The sequence below is a fragment of the Colletotrichum scovillei genome (genome assembly GCF_011075155.1).
Source record: "Colletotrichum scovillei strain TJNH1 chromosome Unknown Contig00003, whole genome shotgun sequence".
Lineage (NCBI taxonomy): Eukaryota > Fungi > Ascomycota > Sordariomycetes > Glomerellales > Glomerellaceae > Colletotrichum > Colletotrichum scovillei.
Window position 1 is genome coordinate 4,414,207 of NW_023336261.1, and position 20,943 is coordinate 4,435,149.

The 20,943-nt window shown below is 53.6% G+C and overlaps 6 protein-coding genes across 6 annotated transcripts; 1 reads left to right on the top strand and 5 right to left on the bottom strand.

Moving 5' to 3' along the window:
- Positions 1-11: 11 nt before the first annotated feature.
- On the bottom strand, positions 12-3,568 carry HER10_EVM0004463 (uncharacterized protein). The gene is made up of 3 exons (XM_035474107.1): positions 3,052-3,568; positions 671-2,977; positions 12-598 (listed from the first exon to the last, which is right to left on the bottom strand). Exons 1-3 carry the CDS (start codon positions 3,200-3,202, stop codon positions 516-518), a joined length of 2,541 nt encoding a protein of 846 aa, XP_035335942.1. The 5' UTR covers positions 3,203-3,568; the 3' UTR covers positions 12-515.
- Positions 3,569-4,388: 820 nt separating this feature from the next.
- HER10_EVM0005337 (phosphatidylserine decarboxylase) lies at positions 4,389-6,233 on the bottom strand (the record flags this gene model as incomplete). Its single annotated transcript, XM_035474958.1, has 2 exons — positions 4,389-5,565; positions 5,656-6,233. The coding sequence occupies 2 exons, from the start codon at positions 6,231-6,233 to the stop codon at positions 4,854-4,856; spliced, it is 1,290 nt and encodes a 429-aa protein (XP_035336021.1). The 3' UTR covers positions 4,389-4,853.
- Positions 6,234-7,620: 1,387 nt separating this feature from the next.
- Positions 7,621-11,505, bottom strand: HER10_EVM0012383 (asparagine synthetase; the record flags this gene model as incomplete). The annotated part of the gene is made up of 4 exons (XM_035481779.1): positions 7,621-8,789; positions 8,843-9,101; positions 9,164-9,723; positions 11,448-11,505. 4 exons carry the CDS (start codon positions 11,503-11,505, stop codon positions 7,621-7,623), a joined length of 2,046 nt encoding a protein of 681 aa, XP_035336662.1.
- Positions 11,506-12,521: 1,016 nt separating this feature from the next.
- HER10_EVM0011130 (metalloproteinase) lies at positions 12,522-13,696 on the bottom strand (the record flags this gene model as incomplete). The annotated part of the gene is made up of 2 exons (XM_035480568.1): positions 12,522-13,394; positions 13,459-13,696. 2 exons carry the CDS (start codon positions 13,694-13,696, stop codon positions 12,562-12,564), a joined length of 1,071 nt encoding a protein of 356 aa, XP_035336545.1. The 3' UTR covers positions 12,522-12,561.
- A 784-nt stretch (positions 13,697-14,480) lies between these two features.
- HER10_EVM0012686 (uncharacterized protein) lies at positions 14,481-15,532 on the top strand. Its single transcript, XM_035482075.1, has one exon. The coding sequence runs from the start codon at positions 14,899-14,901 to the stop codon at positions 15,514-15,516; it is 618 nt and encodes a 205-aa protein (XP_035336692.1). The 5' UTR covers positions 14,481-14,898; the 3' UTR covers positions 15,517-15,532.
- A 4-nt stretch (positions 15,533-15,536) lies between these two features.
- Positions 15,537-20,837, bottom strand: HER10_EVM0004261 (uncharacterized protein). Its single transcript, XM_035473911.1, has 4 exons — positions 20,670-20,837; positions 19,307-20,615; positions 16,011-19,243; positions 15,537-15,959 (listed from the first exon to the last, which is right to left on the bottom strand). Exons 1-4 carry the CDS (start codon positions 20,797-20,799, stop codon positions 15,766-15,768), a joined length of 4,866 nt encoding a protein of 1,621 aa, XP_035335920.1. The 5' UTR covers positions 20,800-20,837; the 3' UTR covers positions 15,537-15,765.
- Between the last annotated feature and the right edge of the window lie 106 nt (positions 20,838-20,943).

A 20,943-nucleotide genomic window follows, 5' to 3' on the forward strand; every position in this document is an offset into this window, starting at 1 on the left:
ACCTCATCCACCCCATTCTTTACATTATTCTTCTCGTACAATCATCTCATTGGGAAGGGTGGCTCCTTGTCCACCCTCCCATACATTTGTAATAAACGGCAACGACACACGAGAGATGAACAGAGTCTGATTCTCTGACTCCCATGATGTGCGTGAGAAAATGCCCCCCCAAACCAGTTTCATGCCGCAAAAATCAAGTATGACCAAAACTCCTTTCGGGGGGTTCGAATCTGAACCTCCCGACCCAATGCATTCTTTCTCATTTCGTGTTTCTTCTGCTCTCTTTCGCCTCATAGCTTGCTGTTCCGCAATCAGATCATACTTACCGAACCCTATTATGTTCGGTAGAAGAGAAAAGGGTTCAATATTGACGTCGTCTCGGTCGTGAAAGAGTTGATATAGGCGGATGAAGTGTGGTTGACCTTGGTTGAAAATTCGTTCGTCGTTTGCGCTTGCGGCCGCGGCAGGGTTTTTCTAAAAAAGCTCTTTTTCTACCCCTTACTCTAGAGGCAACTTTAATCAAACATGTCGGCGCCCGTGGGGCGACTCGCGCTGCTCCGTCTACGCTCCTGCCTGCGTCTACGACGATTATCGGCTGCTGCGGTTTCGACGGGGTTAGTCTTCAGATTGTCTGCCGCGCTGGGCGAAGGGCTCATTTGGCTCCATGTACCGTGGGTATTCTCGCTGCCTATGCTCGAGACGTTTCCTTCACCCATCATCACGCCCGGTGGCGGCGGCGGTGGGCCGCCAGAGTAATATGCCGAGTCTTTTGGTTGTCGTCCCGCGGCGAAAGCAGGGTTCGGCGGTGGTAGACTGCCGTCTCGTCCTCCGGTCTCTGCTAATCGTTCTGCTGCTGATTCTGCCCTCCTCTGGCTCGAGTCCCGACGGTACCGCCGTCCGCTGCCGACTTCGCTGCCGTAGAGACTGCTCACGGATCCCGCCCGCCTCCTCCTGTCCCCGCGCCTGCTCGCTGCGGCTTCTTCCTCCGTCAGCCTCCGCAGCGTGACGTTCCTATCCTTGTCGTCATGGACTCGGACCTTTACGCTCACAGGTTGCGAGCGCTCGGACTGGGCGCGGTGGCGGCGGGCGTTCTCTTCGGCGGCAAGAACGCTCGCTGATGCGACGGCGGCGGCGGCAGCTTCTTCGCCGGCTCGCCTGCGTTTGGATGAGTCGCGGCGTCGGGGCCGGCCGCTAGGCGAGCCGTAGACGTCGGTTTCGGATTCACGGTGAAGAACGCCTGCTGGGTCGGGAGGCATCGGGGGCATGCTGATACCGGACTCAACGACTTCGTGTCTGGAGTAAGTTGTGCGGGAGTGATCGCCGACTGGGTAGATACCTGGAGCGCCAGGTGGGGGTGGGGGACCGGCGGAGAGGGGTGGCATTGGTGGGCCGCCGTACCCGGTACCGGGAGGTCGAGGTTCCAGTTCGGAGGATTCGGTCATTTGTGTGATCTCGGTGCTCAAGGCAGACATGGGAGGTCGTGGCCGACGTCCGCTCATGCGGCGGGAGCCTCTCCGATCGCGGGAGGGCGAGTGGAAGCCGTCTCCCGTGTACCTCGAGCCTGTGATACCAGATCTCATGTCCTCCTCTTCTCGGATTCTTTGCTCCTCGGCGCGCTTCGCCTTCCGGTCGGCCATTTTCTTGGCGAACCATCCCAGGCCAAGGCCGGCGAGGATGCCCTTTCCGGCCCCACCGGCGGCGGCGGGCTGGTCTTCTCTCCGTCTGGACGGGCTGACGTATGACGAATATTCCGAGCCCTCGAAGCTGTACTGCGATCGGGTCCTGGCGTGTGGTGGGCGGTTGGTTCGCGGTTCAGCGGCGCTCAGAGCCGCGGCTGCCGCTGTCGGTCCTCCAGGTGCTGGCAGGATGGGGCCGTCTCGGGGACGCCTCGGTGGCGGAGTGTCCTCGGTCCAATCCGTGTAATCAGTGTATTCACTCGTAGCAGGGTAACTTCGACTCGGGCGGCGTCTCGGGGTCTCAACAGATACGGCCGAGTACTCTTCGTCATAAGTACGCTTTTCCTTGCGCTTCATCAGGTTCGACACGAGTTTGCCAGCGCCCAGGACAGCACCAATGCCGGCCAGCTTAGACAGGAAGCCTCCCGACTTCTTGTCATCCCGTCGAGAATCGACTTCGGTGAACTTTTCGTCTTCGAGGTATGTGTCTGAGCCCCGTCTGGATGTGAGATAGCTCGCGGATCCACGCCGGGAACCGATAACCTCCGGCCCACGACTGCGGTTCCTTGATCGCGATCTTTCCCGGCTGAGCTCCTTCTCCTTCTCCTTGTGCTTCTTGCGACTGAAGAGAGCGGCAATGGTTGCACCCGCGGCGAGAGGCGCCAGCCATTTCCGGTCCTTTTTAGTCTTCTCGGTGTAGACGTCGCTGTAGTACTCTGACTCGGTGATGCCACTCGGGCCTTCAGAGCGACCTCCACTGATGTAGGTCTCACGGCCACGGTGGTGGTCTGCACCCTCGGCGCGGTAGCTCAGGATGAAGTAGACGAGGAGCAGAAAAGCCAGCCAGAGGGAGAAGATGATGAAGGTCCACTTGGGCGAGCCGTACAGGGTCAGACCGAGAGGAACCTGGATGATGCCGAGAAGCGCAATGAGTCGACCACTCCAGCGGTGAAACATTTTGCGGAGCGAACGTCCCCTGATATGTCTCACAAGCCGACCGCCGATGATTTGGAGGAGGAACATGATGAAGATGGCGAGGCCGATTGCGTGGTGGGGGTTGGTCCAACTTCGTTCGGGGCCAACGGCGAACCAGCCCAGGACGAAGACGGCGACGAGCATAAGCGCAGCGAGGATATTGAGTTGGGCATGGTAAGGTATCGCGTAGCCGGGTTTCGCCGTATAGAAGCGGGCGGTAAAGACGGATAATGGCACGATGAGGAGGAAGATGATGGCGGCCATGACGCCGTGGGCGAGTACGAGAGTATGGTACTGAGCGACGGTCGAGAAGCGATTGCCCATGCCTGTGGGTGGTCGCGTGTTAGTCGGGCAGGCTGCCACGGCGAATACGCCGTGTTTGAGAGTAAGGTATTCTCACCATTGTACTGCATCGTCTCAAAATTGAGGCCGACGAGGTTAGGCAACAAGAAGGTGTTCTTGCTAAAGTCCCAGGTGCCATCACCAACGGTCATGGTGTTGGAGTCGTAGGAAGCGACGCCGGGCGCCGAGAACCCATCTGCCGGCGCCATGATGGCGGCGACGGGCGAAGCGGACCTTCAGTTCGGGGTCGATAGATTTGAGGAATGCGGGATTGTCTGATTGCGTTTGGTGTCTCTATCGTGGGCGACTCGACTCGAAAGAAAGGGACCCCCGAGGAATGTGTCTGTCTTGGAGGGGGGGTTGGGAGGGTCCCTATGAGCCGGTCGGTGAGACGTCCGGAGGTGAGTGGGGGTGGTTTCTCAGTGTTGGTGAAAGTATGAAGCAAAAGAAGACGGTTATTCTTCTGCTTCAACTCAAGATAAAAAAATGAAGTAGAACAAAGAAATCTCTCAAGATAGACCTCAAGGTACTATCTTTAGTGAAGAGAGACTAAGGTAAGGTAAGGCAAGGCAGGCGGTCCCAAGAAAAAAAAAGAGAGACGGGCGGGAGGGAGTGGGTTGGCCAGTCTGTGAGCTCACCACCCAGCGGCAGCAGCAGCAACCGGGTTCCAGTTCCAGGTGTCAGCGAAAGACGGTCCTTGCAGACTCGCAGACGTGGTTGCGCGGGGTAACGCGGTCCTCCTTGGCGCCACACCCCTGGCTCAGCGATGGTCAGCAGCTTATCGATAGGTTGAAGCTCTTATCGCACGTGACAGATCCCACTTATTTAGGAGAGTTCTCCATAGAATCGCGCAAACAGGTGGCTGGGGGTTAATTAATTTTTGGATGAACCTGGCAGGCGCGACTATTCGTACTTCCTACCCAAGTCTACCATAGGTAGGCGCAAATATACGATCCTGCCTTTTCTCGATGATGGCGATTTCCTCAACACAGGGCAGGATGAAACGGCGAGGAAAGAAGGCAACAGAAAGAAAAATGCAAGAACTGTCTCGGATGTAGTAATGAGTCATCCGTACCCGAAAAGAAGCTGCATCTTAACGGAACCACCGACCAGCAAACAGATGCAGCAGCCTGTGCCTGGATGCTTCAACATCAAAGCGTTGTCGGTTTGTCCCACCGTCGGACACGTCAAGCTGCACAAGCGCAAGTGGCTTTGCAACGTCACCCAACCTAACACACACCTTCGCCCGACTCCGTTTGCCCAGCCATTCAATTAGCATCCATCTATTTTTTCCCTCTCCTGCCTTCCGTTTTCTCATTGAGGCTGACATTCCGCATTTACCCCTGAATACGAGAGAGCCGCAAACCTGCATCACCTTTCTCCTTTTCCATGCATATCTTGGAAAACATAGTCACCGCCTTTTGATCCATCTGCCTTGAAATGCAGTTTTCTCCATCTTATACGGGCCGGTCCGCTTCTTCGCCTTGCATCTATACTTTCCGAGGTCTTCGTCCTCCCGTCTGGTCTCCGCCGAGCTGAGTTTGTTTCAAGAACAGACCGCGACTCTGAAATCATGAGGCTCGCCGTGGCCGCCACCTCGAGCTGTGGAGGCCTCTGGGCCGGTTTGCCAGGCCACGAAAAGAAGAAATCCACTGTTGGGCACGAACAACGTTTGTGTCACTCTCGGAGTCATGGACACTTTGAGAACCCCGTCCTCTTTCACAGCCCACTTCGGAAACACGGCGAGTACAGAAGGGAAAGGCAGAGTCATTCACTCTCTCAACAAGATTCAATTCAGATATCACCATTCGGGAGCTACTGCGTACGAGTACAGACATGAGCCTGCACCAACCAACCCAATCAGTGGTACCCATTCGAAGTCCCATTCGAGCCCTGCCCAGGCGCCTTCGCCAACACGCTCCCGTATCTCGAGTAGTCGTCCTTGGGCGACGGCACAAAGTGCTCAGGCGTCAACTTGGCACGCGGCTCAAACACGCAGATGATGTCCGACCCGCCAAACAAGAATGTCGAAATCTCCTGGCCCTTCTTCAGCTTCTGTCCCACACGGACCGATAGCTTGACCGACGAGACCATGGCCATGCCAATCGGCAGCACGGCCACCTTGCCGAGCACCGGGTTGTCAATGACCACCAGGCCCCTCGTCTGGAGGAACTGGTAGCCCGGAGAGTCGGGCGCCTCGGGCCGGCAGTTGGGGTCCTTCTCAATGTCTTCGGCCGTCACGAAGAGCTTGCGGATTGGACGACACTGTTGGTCCACTTCGAGGTACGCCGCCCCCTGGATGTTCTTGGCCTCGATGACTGTCCCAGAGACGGGCGCGTGCTGCCGGTGGTAGTTGAACGTATTGAGGAAGGCATGCATCCAGACGCCCCCGTGGAAACAGTCCGCATACTCGCTGCCCTGGAGCAGGGCTCCGATGGTCCAGGGGAGGCCCTTAATCTCAATGATACCCGTGTCCTGAACGTTGACGATGCTCTGGTTGTAGAGCGAATTGTCGTAGGTGCAGTCCGCAGGGTAAGTGATGACCCTGTCATCGTCCTGATCCGCAATGGGTCTCACGCCCGGCTTAAGGTGGCGGGAGAAGAAGTCGTTGAAGGTGCGAAAGCCGCCTTCGGGGATGAGCGCCTCTTCTTTGATCATGTACTTTGGCGAGTCGACAAACGTCTGGAAGGTCTTCTCGTTGATGGACGCCGGCGTGTCCATGAAGAGCCCGATGAGCTGCGCAAACACCACGATCCAGCTCGATAGCGGGGTCAGCGGCAACCCAACCGAGCTCGGGTGGACGAGCGTCTGCTTGCCCAGCAGCGGCTCCTGGTCGAGGATGAAGTAGAAGAGGCACAGGATGTCGTACACATCCTTGGCCTGGACGTTCTCGGTGGGAGTCCACTTGAGCATGTCATTGGCAAACTTGTAGAATGTGTCTGCGTCCTCAATGCCCATTTTCGCCATGAATTCTGGGATTTTCCCCAGTGCCGACTGAACGGCCTTGGTAAGGTCGTCCTTTGGAATGAGGGACATGAAGAGGATGATGATGGGGTTGAAGTGGATGATTCCTTCGTCTGCGATGGGCTCGTAGGTGTTGGGGGGCATGAAGGAACCCCACGAGTACTTGCCGCCTCTGGAGATCGAGCCTGGGACGGATCCCGGCTGCTTGAGGTAGGGGTTTGACGGGATCGGCTGGAAGCCGACTTCCTCGTCAGTGGCAGTGGGGAGACCCGGCATGATGGATGATGTTTTGCTGGAATGTTTAGGAAGAGTAAAGAAGTCTTTGTTTGAGTTTCGAATTGGAATCTGAGTGCTTGATGGTCAAGAAGAGCCTGGTTCTACTCATCTCCATCTGAGGATCCCTGGCTCATATATAGACGAGCCAGACCGCCCTCTCCCCCTTTCTCTCCTTGATCTCAACGACGTGCAAATTGGAGGTCAAGCGCTTTCAACGTCAACGGGGAGGGGGAGCAGGGAGCGGGCACTAGTCACGGCCCGTTGCCGTACCGCTGCCGGAGAACTGAGACCGGCTTTGCTGTCTCACTTCCCCTCTGTTGATCAACCGCACCCCGCGCAGGTGTCTCGTTACTCCCGCTTCTTGACGCGTACTCGGATGATGCCAGATCGGGATACAAGATTCTAGCGTCTTGCCAGCTTGGCGGGGTTGTCAAGCTGCTTTTAGTATGTCATGGTGTTGATCTTTTGTGATCTTCGAGAGGTTCGTTTCTTGCTTCTCCTTACAGACTTATTCCTACTTTCACTCAAGCGATGTATGAGGTAACTTGCCGGATCGTTGCAGGCCTCAACTGAATCTATTAGACTGTTGTGTAAGCCAGGGCGGGAAACACTGCCGGTGTTGCAAGTATTGTGATCTGTTCGGACGTGTCGTAACTTTGCATCATGGTGTTGTTGGACTACTTGGCCCTGCTTGCCTGCAATTCCTCTGAATCTCGTTTGACACCCGTAAACGGCGAGACATCTAGATGCAGGTTTCACTTGCACATAAACTTTACCACGGCTCCCCTCAGTTGCTTCACCGTACCGTCGAAAAATGTGACCACAAAGGGATGGGAATATGCTCGATCAGTTCCTCTGCTTTCTTGGCAGTACGAAGCTGATAATTGAAGCCAATGGTTCATGGTGGAGGTGAGGACCAGGACGGCCGATCACTACTTACTCACTCTTCTGGTGACCGGAGCTGAGAGCCGGGAACTGGCTAAGCCATTGACAGCTGGGTAGAGAGAATTGGAACTCTCGCACTCAGTTGATCGAATACGCATGAACACCTATGCGTCTTGCTGTTGAGAGGCCAGAGGCATGGCATAATGAGAAGGTAGCCACCCTTATCGTGCACACGACTGAAAAAAAACAAGCTCAGAATGAAGCCCTAGCGAGATCACGGCATCTTGACCCGTAACCTACAACATGCTCTCGATCCAGCTCCTTCTTTCTTGCGGAATTTTGGCTTGATACCAACTCGGGCGGTCTGAGCAGCTGGTATGCTTGTGCGACTCTGAAAGCCAATGACTACAGCCAGTCCAAGAGCGCGGCGTCTTCTCCTCACCCTGACAGAACGCATCAATTGCTGCTGCAGCAAATCACCCCCTTCGACGTCTCTATTGATCTATCTCTGAGATTCAGCCGGTTTCACGCCAAATTTCTGACTCAAAACCACCCAGGCACCGACGACAAGTATCTTCCTGAACGCTGCGGGGTCACCGTTTTCACCAAACGCAGTCTCAAGACACCGTGATATGCTCCCAAAATCGACAAAACCGAGGCATTCGACTGCCTCTTTCGTCAGCAACCCCCTAAACATCCGCTGTACCGGCCCTCCCACGGGCCATTTCCATGGGGACGAGTACGGGTGCTTCTTGCGGTTGTAAATCTCGTCCGTGATGAACGGCCGCCCTGCCTCCCGCAGGATCTTTTTGTCAATGATGCGATCTCGGACGGCGGCCATGTTCTCCCAGAAGAAGCTCTGAGGCGCTACTTTCTTTTTCTCCCCCTCCTCCTCGTCATTGGTTCCTATGGAATCCTCGGGCTTATTGTAGCTCATCTTGACGCTCGGCGGAAGCCCGTTGACGTACTCCGCCAGTTCATGGTCCAGGAAGGGGAGACGCGCCTCGATGCTGTGCGCCATCTCCGACCTATCGCCCAGACAGGTCAAGACCATGTTCGCCATGGAGGTCTTTAGGAAGACGTACAGCGCCGAGTGGAGGCTGTGCCAGCGCGTTCGAATCTTCTCCTGGGCGTCTGGGGGGATGGAGTTGAGTATCGCTTCGTAGACGCTGAGTGTGTTCTGTTTCTCTCTTACCCAGGGGGCAAACACGTCCGATGAGGGAAAGCCTCGCCATTGAGCCATGAAGACGTCCAAGCCTGCGAGAGGGTCGAAGCCGGTGCTTTCTTCCGTTCGGGAGTGATCAAACATGCCCATACATTTGTACATGTTTCGCAACTGCGCTGCGGCGGACTTGTACAGCGCTTCCCGAAGCTCGTTATCCTCGGCCAGCTCGGTCAGCGGTAGAGAATCGTCGGGTTCACGCAGAAAGTCAGAGACTAGGAAAGGGTACCCTGCAAAGTGCTCGTCTGCCCCCTCGCCCGTCAGCACTACGGGGATTCCTTGCTGGCGAGGTAGCTCGGAAAGCGCATACTTTCCGACGCTATTCATGTCGAAGTGGTGGTGCTCGGTGTGGTAGACGGAGTCGTCGAAGTGCTTTGCCAGTTCTTCCTCGTCCATGACTTTCTTTACTATGTTCAAGTCCAGCCATTCTGCGGTGCGTTCTGCAATGTCTTGTCAAGTCATTAGCATGAGTCTAGGACGTGGGTTCCCCCAATGAACCTACCGTATTCGTTATACTGGGATTCAGAGGTAAAGGAGATGCTAAAACAAGTGATCCTATCTTTAATGTCCTGATTCCCCAGCTTCACTCCTCTTTCTCGTACGAGCTGCGTTGTTATACCCGCCACAATGGACGAGTCGAGACCGCCTGACAGATAGATGCCGACGGGGACATCGGCTTGGAGACGGAGACGGACGGCATCTACTAAGCGCTCGCGAACTCCGTCGACCATCTCATTCATACTGCGTATCTCTTTGACGGCCTAAACCGCTTGTAAGCCTATCAATCACCGTTCGGCTTACACATTCATGTGAATCCACTTACCTTATCCGCATACTCGGCATCCCAATACCGAAGCTGCGTCACGCTGCCATCTCGACCGAACCGCACCCAATGCCCGGGCAACACCTTCTTCACTCCCTTGAACAGCGTACCTTCGCCTAGAGCCGCCGCACCGCTGCAGATGGCATCGACGTCCCACTCGGGCTCCCACCCCATGGGCAGAAACCCCTTGATCTCCGAGGCGATCAATAGCTTGGCCGGCGTCTCGCTACTGTACGTCCAGAAAAGAGGCTTGATGCCGAAACGGTCCCTCGCGGCAATAACGTCACCGGATCGCTCATCGTATAACACGAAGGCAAATTCGCCTCGCAGGTGCTCAAAGAGCACGGGGACTCCGTAGCGTTGGTACAGAGCCAGGATGACCTCGCTGTCGCTCCTCCCGGAGAAGTTGTAGTCGAATTCGGCGGTACAGCGGCCTCGGATGGCAACGTGGTCGTAGATCTCGCCGTTGACTATGATATGGATTTGCTCGTCTTCACTGTGTAAAGGTTGGACGCCCGTTGGCGAAAGATCTATGATGGACAGGCGTGCGTGGCCGAGACCTTTGTAACTGTGTCAATGTTCGGCAAATAATCCCAAACCCGTGTCAATAGAGCTGAGATGAATCATACCGACGGTGGCGTCGCTGTTTATCCATGTTCCTTCTGCGTCTGGGCCTCGATGTTGAAGGAGAGATAGGCTTCGTGTTAGTTTACTTTGCACATCGGCGTGTCGTTCCGATGAATCGTTCTGTGGACTGCCGGATTGGATGATGGCTGTTATCCCGCACATTCTTGAGATGAAGTTCTCTGCGGCTTTTTATCAGATGAAGGTCCTGTTAGTTGTGTAAGTGAGCCAAGTACGATATGGGGATAGTTATGAAAGATATGTGACCAGAGAGAGAAGGCGACGCATCTTCAGAAGTTTACAGGACTGGCCAACAATGCTTGAATGACGAGCTGAGTCTGGCAGGAAGCATTGCTCCCAGGTCTACTCTGAACTTTCTCCATCAGAGTGACGTTGAGTTGCATCCTCGCCGTTGGGATTCAGAGTTTCGTACAGAGGGATCAAGGTTTCGGCAGCTGAGTACCGGGGAAGAACAATACGTTGCCTATATCCCACTGTTTCCCAACCCCCCAGCTGTGATGTCTGAAAATCGCGGCTACATGCTTCTCCAAGAATTCGATTCTCCGCGGAAGCCATGGAAAGAGAAACGAGGCGCACGGGTCGGGACAGCCTGCGTTAACCACGAAAGTTCCGTACTGTTGCTTGATGAGTGACTCTCAGACGTTTTTCTTCCAAAAAATGGTACAGTATAGATAGAGCCCTCCTGGGAGGAAGTTGTCAGCCAGCCGTGATTAAAGTCAACCAACGTATGATTCAAAATTCAAAACCCGCTTCAAACTATCAAATTGTCAAACTGTAACTGCCTTCAGCACGCCAAGAATCCGAACCATTACAGGGAAACTCGAGTCAATTGCCTGGAGTGATCTGAGCACTGGCTTTTAGTAAGAGCCTAGCAAATTTCTGTGACAATTCTCCATCTATTTGTGAACCAACGTCTCGGCAGAACTCCCTGGCATAGGTCCGTACACAATGCGCGGGGGTTGCGCTCTCATGGCACCCCCCACGAAACGATCGATACTCCAACTCCGAGCATCAGTATCGCGGACTGACACAAAGGCTTTGTGCTTGCTCTTCTGCGCAGCTTCCCAGAGTTCCTTCATCGAGTACTTTCTCTCGTGAAAGCGCCGCGCATCGAAGAAGTTATTGACAAGCTGTTGCAGCCGAACACGCATGAATCCCCTGTATCTTCCGGGCGTCTCTGATTGCCGTGGCTCATCGATTGTGGTAAATGTCTCGACCGCATCGTTGTAGTCAGGGTCAACAGCCCAAACCCACATGTCGTCGACGAGCCCTTGCGCACCAAGAACCGATTTGACACTTGGCATGTCTACCATCAGGAAGACGTTGTGCAGAATGCCGCCTTCTAGACCACTGGTTTCTGAATGCACAGGTGCGCTAGAGACGATGCCTTCTTGTTTTTGACTCCTTAAGCCTCTGTCTCGGATAAGCTTGAACCTTGTACGCAAGATGCGGAAGCTGGCGATTCTCTCTTCGTCCTCTCCTCCACCTCCCTGGTCCTCGTCAACAGCCAGCTCACTGATACCCTCTTCCGCGTCGCCTCGACCACCAGCTTGTCTGGCGCCCATCTCCTTGCCGTCACCTGCAGCATCACTGCCAGGCCACTCAAGCTTCTGCAACTTCCACTTGTTATTGATGGCACTGCTTCCCGCCCCAACCGCGTCGCGAGCGTGCAATAGAACGCCATCTCTCCGAGCCATGTACTTCTCGGCTTCTTCGTCGTTGGCGAACGCCTTTGGGTCGATGAACATGCCATACCCCCAAACCTTCTCCCCTTTGTCCTCCTCCCACAGACGTCTCACCCATGAGTGCGCCTTGGACAAGGCATTTTCAGTCTTCTGCCTCTGTCTCGCTTTCCATGCTTCATTTTCGCGCCTCCAGTGCTCTGTGATAGCATTGTCGATGGCTTTCTCTTCATTTTCTGCATAGAGCATGTGGCGTACCGCCCCGAGACGCTTCTGGGCTTGTTCACACTCCTCTTCTGAGACTCTGTTGGGTCCCATGATCAGCCCGGCTGCCCGTGAGACTTCACGTTCCTCGCCTGGCGAGATATCCATCCAGTAGCGGTTCTTGAGTAGAGAGATCTCTGCGGCGGTCAGCTGCGAGGGTGATTCGACAGCACGCTCAAGGAGACCATCTTTGGAGAGCTTAGTCGATTCAGCAATGTTCGCTGCTTGAGTTTCGGCATCTGGAAAGTCGAGCAAACGCTTCTGATCATGGAGAGCGAGTGACGGCGAGGCATCATTCTGAGAGAGTATGAATTCCTCGGATGCTAAGAACGATTGGATGAGCTCGTCTGCGTCGTCAATCTTGCGAATGACCCGCATGAATGACCTGATGTGATTTTCCATGTTTGTTACGAAGGCGAACACGGCATCGAGGTGTGATTTGATAGCAGGAGCTATAAGGTAATTTTCTGGTATTTGAGTAGTGGCTAAACCATTAGCTGATGGTTGAGGTACACCTGATTGTGGACCAATGGGTTAGCGGGCAACTTGGGGTCAAAGGTGCTTAAACCCGTACATTACCGCACTCGACTAACGATTCTCTGTACCCCTATTCTGAACAATTGCAACCCGAACCGAACATCTAGGTCTTCTCATCATCTATGTATCACGTTCTTATGTAATCAAAAGGCAAGTGCATGGTTGATCAATGGTGTGATATTTGTTCATGGAAGGTATAGATACATGTTATATGCTGGCTAATATTGTACAAAGAAACGTCTCATCCCGAGCCATCGTAGACCACTGCATTTAGCAGTTGGTCTGGATGCCCTGAGAGTACATGGCAAAGGAATCGGCATTGTTCAATGCCTGGGAAGTGCTGAGGGAGTCGACGCAGCCCTCGTAGCCGTAGCAGACGTCGTCGGTTCCGCCAACCTCAGTCAAGTGGGTGGACTCGTGAACCAGGACGTACGGCTGGTCGGTGGCGCGGCACGAGGTGGTGGAGGCGGGGAACTGGAAGAAGTAGTCGCAGACGACGATGTAACCGCCACTGCCAGGCTGGGCGTAGGCAACGACACCGTCACTGCAGAAGTTGCCGACGTCGGTGCAGTACAGGCCGGCGCCGCTCGACGTGCTGCCGAGGAGGGTGGCGGCCTTGCCAAAGATACCGGCGACGGTGGACTTTGTGCTCGACGAGGTCGACTTGAAGTACTGCTGCAGGCGAGTTCCCGCGTTGGCGGCCGTCTGGGCGTTGGTCGCGTAGGTCTTGGCCTTGGAGAGGGCGGCGGTGACGGCCGTCTTCTTGGTGCCGGTGCAGTCGGACTGGATGGTGACGCGCTTGGCGTTCAGGGACTCGTGGAAGGCGGCGTGGACCGAGGCGGCCTGGGTGCCGTCGACGGTGGCCTGGAGGACGCCCGAGTCGAAGACGACCTGGCCGGCAATCTTGTTGCTGCCCTCCTCGGCGTAGCGGAGGGATCCCGTGCTGGAAATGTTGAAGTCTCCACCGCTGCTCAGATCGTGGACCTGGGCGGCGTCCCACTGGACCTTGACGACCTCGCCGGCCTCGATGGTCTGGAAGGCAGAGTCGGGGAGATCGGCATCGTGAACGTAGACTCGCACGCCAGTGAAGGCAACCTTGCTGACTATTGATAGTGTCAGATACTGATTGTTTTTGGAATGTCATGAGTACTGGTCTAGACTTACCACCAGTGCCATCGACCGAGCTCGTCGAGAACTGGGCCTTCTCGACGGGCGATCCATCGAGGATCGAGCCCGCCTTGAGAACACGGAGAGGCGTGCTTCCGGTGTTGGTGATGCTAGCCTTCAGCTCGCTGTTGCCGACCTGCTCGATTTTCACATCGAGGGGCTCCGCACGTCTGCCCAGGTTGACGGCAGCGCCGTTGGCAAGGGCGGCGAGGCAAGAAACGACAGTGGCGGCCTTCATGGTGGCTAAGTAAGGTGGTGGGATTTTAAAGAGAGTGTAGGACGAAGCCGTTGGAAGATGCTGGATTCTTCTCAAGAGAAAAGGTAGTTGGCAGCGAGAGAGGAAGGCTTTATGGCTCCTCCATAACTCCTGAGAGGGAAGCCCCCTGATCTGAAGGTAACGCTTCTTGGGACCTCAAACGAACAGTAGATTGCATCACGGAGAAGAAACTTCAAGGATACGGGTGTGAGGCCGGGGCAACGTTCCACCACGGAGAATTGTCCCAGTGGTTCGGGATGCGGGTGCGAAGTTGGGAGGATGGAAATTATCCGATCATGTCCAAAATAGAGACGAACAGGAAAGCTGACACACGAGGCTTCCACCAACCGAAGCGCGCAGCCGCGAATAGAGGTGGGTGTGTCAAGCGGGGACATCTCGTAACGGATCTACACAGACTACTATAACTGAAGCCATCCCCAGCTGCTTCGTTGTACGAATGGGGAGCCATGGTTATGATGGTTTAGAAGCGGCTCCCACTCCTTTAGTGAGCTTAATATGAGCCTTAAGAGGTCGTTATGGAGCAGGAGGTGCCGGGTTCGGAGTTTAAAGTAAATAGAGTAGTGGGCCAGGTCGACTCTGATTAGCTGTTTATTTTCACTACCGACAGCCGTACACCAAAACGTGGACTTGGCAAGGTCTTGGCTGCGTGCCGTTTTGATTTAAACAACAGTGGCGCTGCTTTGATTCAGACTCGCTCGGGGCAACTTTTAATCTCGGCAGCGACAACCTCATACGCGCGTGTACGTAACAAACGTTTGCCCCGCATTCATGCTCGGTCTAGCCCCAATATCCTACAAACGTCCGTTCCCTTCATGATTCTCATCGGTTCTGCGACCTGCCTAAAGGAGCATCAAAGCCGTTGACGATCCAATCAGGCATTCCCCATTTGCCTCCTCTTCCTTGCGTAGTGGACTCGTCTGGAGCCTTTGTCAGGAGACTGTCGTGGCACAACATCGTCATCGTTCTCATTCTCTCTCAAGTCTTGATTCTCTTGGCCCCCTGAACTCCTCATCACCTTTCCAGCAACCCAACATACAGACTTTGCCTCCACCACCATCGACTCGTTGAACTCTGAAGCTCCCGTACCTGAAAAAACCTCACTCAAGTCTACGTTGCTTACTCTCACTCTCCAAACACCCCTAGTCAAAAACGAGTCATCATACATGAACCCTCATCACCGTAGCCGAGGGCCTCTTTCATTCCCGGCCGCCCTAGCAATCGGCGCCGTCATCGTACTCACATTCTACTTTTATTCGCCACTGCAATCCTTCGCAATGACTTCTGACTCCTCCTCATCCTTCCTCAACAACCTCGAGGTGAGCCTGTCTCAGTCCGGCACCTCGCCTCCGAAAGTCTCGGTGTCCGTCAAGAACACACACCCGGACACGGCCGTGACGCTCCTGAAATGGAACTCCCCGCTTGACCCCGCCGTTCTCGGCCTGGGCCAGGTGTCCATCCAGCCGGCCGGGGCCTCCGAGCCGATCGAGACCCACGCCATCATGATCAACCGCAAGATGCCGCCCGGCGCCGAGTCGCTCATTACATTGCGGCCCGGTGAGAGCGCGGATCAAATTGTTGAGCTTCGCGAGCCAAGGGTGCCGGGAGATGTGTGGGAGTCAGGCAAGGCCAAGGTAGCGATGAAGGGAAGGTGGATGGCTGTCTGGCCTGGTCTGACTACGGAGGAAGTGTTGCAGAGTCCCGAGAAGTTGACGTCTGTCGGTGCTGGCGCAGGGTCTTTGATAGGAGAGTGGGAGACGGAGACTATTGAGGTTGGAAACTGAGCACTCAGTTTGCTTTCCCTAGAGTTTGAGATGTTGCAGAATGGTATTTTGATCGCATCTTGCAGACTGTCGACATGTGAAACGAGGATGTGAATCAGAAGGTTTAAAGCATGAAGCAACCTATATTGAGGCATATATGAACTTGAATGACTGAAGTTTGGCGCTCTGGGGGTTCATCAGTATCTGCCTCAGATGAAAAAGATACTCGGCACTTCAGAATGAGGTAGATCGGCGAGGCATCTGACTTCGTCATGCCTCTCTTGGAAGAGAAGTCTCATCCCCACTGGGCTGCCCTTTACTGACTCTCAGGTCTGATAAGCGTTTGTTTACTTCCATCAATTTACCTTCGAGTGGTCGATGCACGCGCATAGTGTTGGTCAACCAGTGTCGATTCAAATCGTACGGCTTCGGTTCTGCTGATACAATATACAATTTGCATCGTCCTTCGACGAGTCAGTATGAAAAATGAACGGGTTGAGCAATACAAGACTTACCCCAGGCAAGCTGGCTTAGATCCATGACGTTGTAAAGAAGATGTTGGAACAGACGGGCGACAAGAAGTACAGGCAAAACCATGAACCCTATAATGACATGAACATAGGTAACCCAGTATGTAGACTCTGGGCCCTCCATGACACCATACGCTCGCGAAACCTGTTGAGCAGGAAGATCAATGAGTATGTATGCCAACCAGAACCGCAAGTGCCCCGAAAAGCTGCTGCTGCGTTCCATTTCATGTCTCGCATCAACATCACCACGTTTTTGATTCTCTTTCCCGGTACCGCCGACCTTGGCTATTTCTTGTTCATGTGTGGGCAACCTCCGCTCCATTTTCCCCTGTATCTCATCTGTGGAGCTCAACTGGCTGTTTCTCATCTTAGAATAGGAGTAGCTGTTGATAGCCGTCAACACTTTCTTTGCATTGACAAGCGCTACGATCGTGAGGGCGAGTGCAACGACTGAACAGATGATCATAGGCTTCAGCACATCACGTGGCGGTGTTTCGCTCATGCTGAATACGCTTGCTGCAAAGCCGATTGGCAAGAACACGACAGTTACGTACGTGAACAGCCGGACGTTTTCTGCGTCAATCAGTGAGAGGGTGTCGCGGCTCTGCTGCTGGTAGCTTATCAGCTGCGCCTTCTGCGACCGAATGTTGTTGCGACAATTCTGCAATTCTCTGATGCTGCTGTTTGTCGCCGCTTGCATCTTTCCAATGAAGCCGCGGTACTTGCGCTCGTCGTTGCGTGTCCAACGTGGCCGCTCTTGACCTCTATCTTTCTCGCGCGTCTCCCATTTCGCAACAGTCGAGAGTACTTCCGAGATGTCTTTTTCCATGTCCTGGAGCAGTTGCTGACAACTTTGCCATCTGGCGCTAGATGAGAAGTATTCGACGCTGCTCAGAGTCGAAAATGACATGGTACCGCCTTTATCGCCTAGCTCATCGATGACTGCCTCGAAGATCTCTTTGGTGCTGCGGACGATTTCCTTCAAAATTCTGTCGAAAAGATGCAGCTCGAGCACTTTTCTTTGTCGCCAACCTTGTTCACCCCATGGCTTGTTTTCTGGGCCTTCGCTGCTATCCTTCACTACATGACCAGGGATGTACTCTATCAAGTGACAAGTCCAATATCTGTCAAAGAAGTCTCCAGATATGCGGAACCCCATCGCGGCTCGCGCTAGCCTCTTGTCGGTGCTACCTGGGACCTCTTTCATAACCAACTCGGGTATTCCTCGAAGCTGGACGTGATTCTTTTCTACCATGCGATAGAAACTAAGGTGAAGTTCGCTCATCCACGTGTTTAGAACCATTGTTGTTTCTTCAAGGAATTGGTTCTCGAAGTGGGAATGGCAATCAAAAAAATGCGACATAGCTGGCTGTTCATCTGGTGGGCTACTGATGTAGCAGATGAGAGCAGTTTCGGTGTTCGCGTCAGGTAACCAGACGAGCCGTTTCTTGGCTATTTCAGCTGTTCGAGGCTGCGACAAGGCGTTCCATAGCTGCTTATGGTAGAGTTTGTCTGAAGGCTCATCACGGTGCGCCCTCTCACGTTTGCTGAGGTTCTTCTGCTTTCGAATGTCTACTACCCACGCCTTGCGAGAGATAGATCTGAAAAATGGATCAGGTAACCGAATGCCTGCAGCAATTAAGCCTTCCGGGTACTTATTGAGAGCCTCAAAGTATCCTTCGGCAGCCTTCGCAACGATGGTGCCTGAACGATTCCTCTCCGCGGGCATCAACAATTTCTTTGCCTCCTCGTTGAAGCCTTCGGGAGCACACGAAGTATTCCCCAGGAAGTATGGGTAGTTGTACAGCCATTCTTCTTCCAGGTCAACTATGCTGCTCTGATCAATGAGGCTATTGAATGGGACGCTCTTTTTCATAGCTGTCACTTTCAGTCGCTTGGGAGCTTCACCTATCTGGGAGGTAGCTGCTTGAGTTGTAGGCGACCTGTGCTCCTGGTGTTTCGGCTGTTGTTGCATTCTTTCTACCACATCGTTGAACAGTCTTGGATCTGTTGTTTTCGTCGCTGAGCGTATTTGCGAGATCTCGGGGTCTTTTTCGGAGACTTCTTTGAATCTATATTCGATCCTCCAACAATGCGTCAGGAGAATGTACGGAATTTCAAAGGTGGCGTGGAAATAAAAGTCCCGATCCCGCTCTCTGCCAAACAGCGCTGGCTCTTTTGTAGTTCCATCAAGCTGCCCATAAAACAGTCCATTCGGGCTGGTGGATCGAAAGAGAACATCAAAGGCAGACTTGACCAGGTCTTTTGGAGACTTTTTGTTCAAAGACATGTTCCTAGCTCCCATCATGATTGCCAGCGCATATCGGGTTGAATTGTCCCATCCTGTCTCCGAATTCTCGTTGTGATGCACTTGTGCCTCGATCGTGTTGTCCCAAACCTCATCAACTAGCTTTTGCAAGAAAAAGTTCCACTCGATGCCGTATAATAGAGCAGTATCGCTCGCATGGAGTAAGAAACGCGTTTCGCGGGAAGATCGTGTCGTGGCCAGCATACGTTTCTTCGACACATCGTTCTCGGCCGTGAATCGTCGTAGAATGTCTCGTTGAATGCCATCGGAGCCAAATTGCCTGTATAGCTTCTCTTCTTCGCTTGCGATATGGTTCCCCTGTGTCACGTCGTTGTCTCTCTGATATTCCCTGCCAGCCTTAGAAGCCTCACCATGATTATCTCCCCCGTCATCCGGCAGGTTCTTCGTGTCGGTGGTCCTCCTCCGGTCATCTTCGATAGTCTGCAAAGCTCTCCAAATCCACACGTGTTCATTGAGCCTGTACTTGTTGCAACCTTCGTCCTGTGCATGTGGCCAAACGTGGGATGAACGCTTGTCAAACTTGTGAAGTGTGCCGAGCCATGCCGGAGCAACTCTCCGGATAACTCGCCGTGCTAGATCCAGATCATCATTGCTTCTGTAGAGGCTCGTAAATGCAGACGCCTTCATCAATTGAAACGGCGTATCTGTGAATGAGTTGCTTGGCATGAAAGACTCGCTCTCCGTATCGGCAAGCATGATTCGACCTGTTGGCCAGTAGTTTGCTGCAAAAACATTTTCTTCAGTTAGGCCAGCCTCCAAAAGCCACTTTAAGTGGCTCCGACAAACCGAGTAGATTCTTCGTTTCAGCGACTTGTAAGGATCTTCGGGGCTAGGTTTCTCGATGGCGTGCAGATACTTTGCAATCTCAAGGAGAAACGAGAAAGCAAAGCTGGATCGATTAGAATGCTGATCGAAGATACAGGAAGACGTGGGGAAGGGACTGTTGTCTTACAAACTTGCCGAAGAACATACTCGGTGCCCTGATACATCGCCACACGTCAAAACAACACCCGCCATCTCTTTCGTCTCAGAAGATTTAGGGAAAGGTATGACGCATACGGACAGGATATGCTCCAGGTTTCGGCGAACAACAAAGTCAATGTGATTGATTGAGCTGTCCTTCGGGAGTCCATGCAGTTGTGTATCTCTCGTCGATGAAGTATATCTCATCAAACGATCAATGAAGCCTTTGGATTGCTCTTCCTCCATATCTTTGGGTGGTTTAATGTGGTCCGAAAGACGGAACGCAGTGAACGACACTGATGCAAGATGCTTGCTTACATCTGCCCAGGCCGGTGGAATTAGGAAGCTGTCCCATTTAGCTTTCGATCTGGTCAAATGTGTCATCTTATAAGCAGTAACGACTTCGAACAAACCATTCTGCTTCAAAGATTTGACGGACAGCTCCGTGACACCGTCACCGTGACGGCTGTCATTTCCAGTCTCCCATCGGACAGCTTTGCCATCTAGGAAAATAGATACCACCACTGCGACTGCATCTGGTTGCTCGGGCGCTGGGGATGGCGGAGCTGATGAATCCATGGCCTTTGTTCCAATCTGGCTGACTGTTGTTGACCTTGAGTTTGGACGAAAAGCTTCTGGATCATCCTTTTCGTCTTTGTTCACTGTTCCGTGCTTGAAAGGATGAACCAAAACCCACCCATAGCCGTTTGGGCCCAGTGTTTGCAATTGGTCGTGCTTTCCTTCGTTTTCATTGAATCGGAAAGACCTGTCCAGATAATCCAAGTCTCGAATGTGGATGCCCCTCGCGAATCGAATCGGGACATCTACCTCATCTACCCCGTTGTTCGCGATGATACACTGTTGTAAGACCGTCTTCTCGTGGACCATCCACTGCATAGTGACTTTAAGATTTCCGTCATCAAACTCGTACCGTGGCCATCTGTCATGGACGTAGCCTACAGCCTGGCATTTCTCGGGGGTTATGTTGGGTACTCGGAGTCCGTAGATAAGTTCCTCTCGGTCCCGATCTTGCCGCATCTTCAGCAACTGCTCAGCCCTATCCCGTACCCAATACGGCTCATCTATGATGCGATGGTCTGCAGAGAATACACCGGAGTGACCAACGCCCAGAAAGCTGCTGAATTGCATCAGGTCACCGTATGCATTGACCGTAGCCGTGACTCCATCGTCTCCAAAGGAAGCATCACACTCTGGGTTTGGGGCGCTGGACCAATTGCTGACTTGGTCTTTCTTCGGCTGGAACACTTCGTGCTTCAGTTTGGGATCTCGGGGTGGGCCTGATCAGTGTAAGTTGGTCAACTTGCAATCTTGGGCAGGCCGCACAAACTCACGATTGATGCAGCTCTGGAAGAGATCGCTGTCCTCTGCTGGAACATCATCGGCCTCCCAGAAGAATTGTGGTTCCGGGATGACAGGCTCGTCTGAAGCTAATGTTGGACGCCCGCTCTCATGGTCCGACATATCTGCGGCCTGTAGAGAAGGCTTCACCTCGTCGTCTGACTACTTGGTTGAGCGAATTTGCTTCCAGAGTCTGGGCGGGGTCAGGTCTCAATTATATGCACGCTGCCGAGTCTGGTACGCATTGAAGACAAGGGTGTGAGAGAC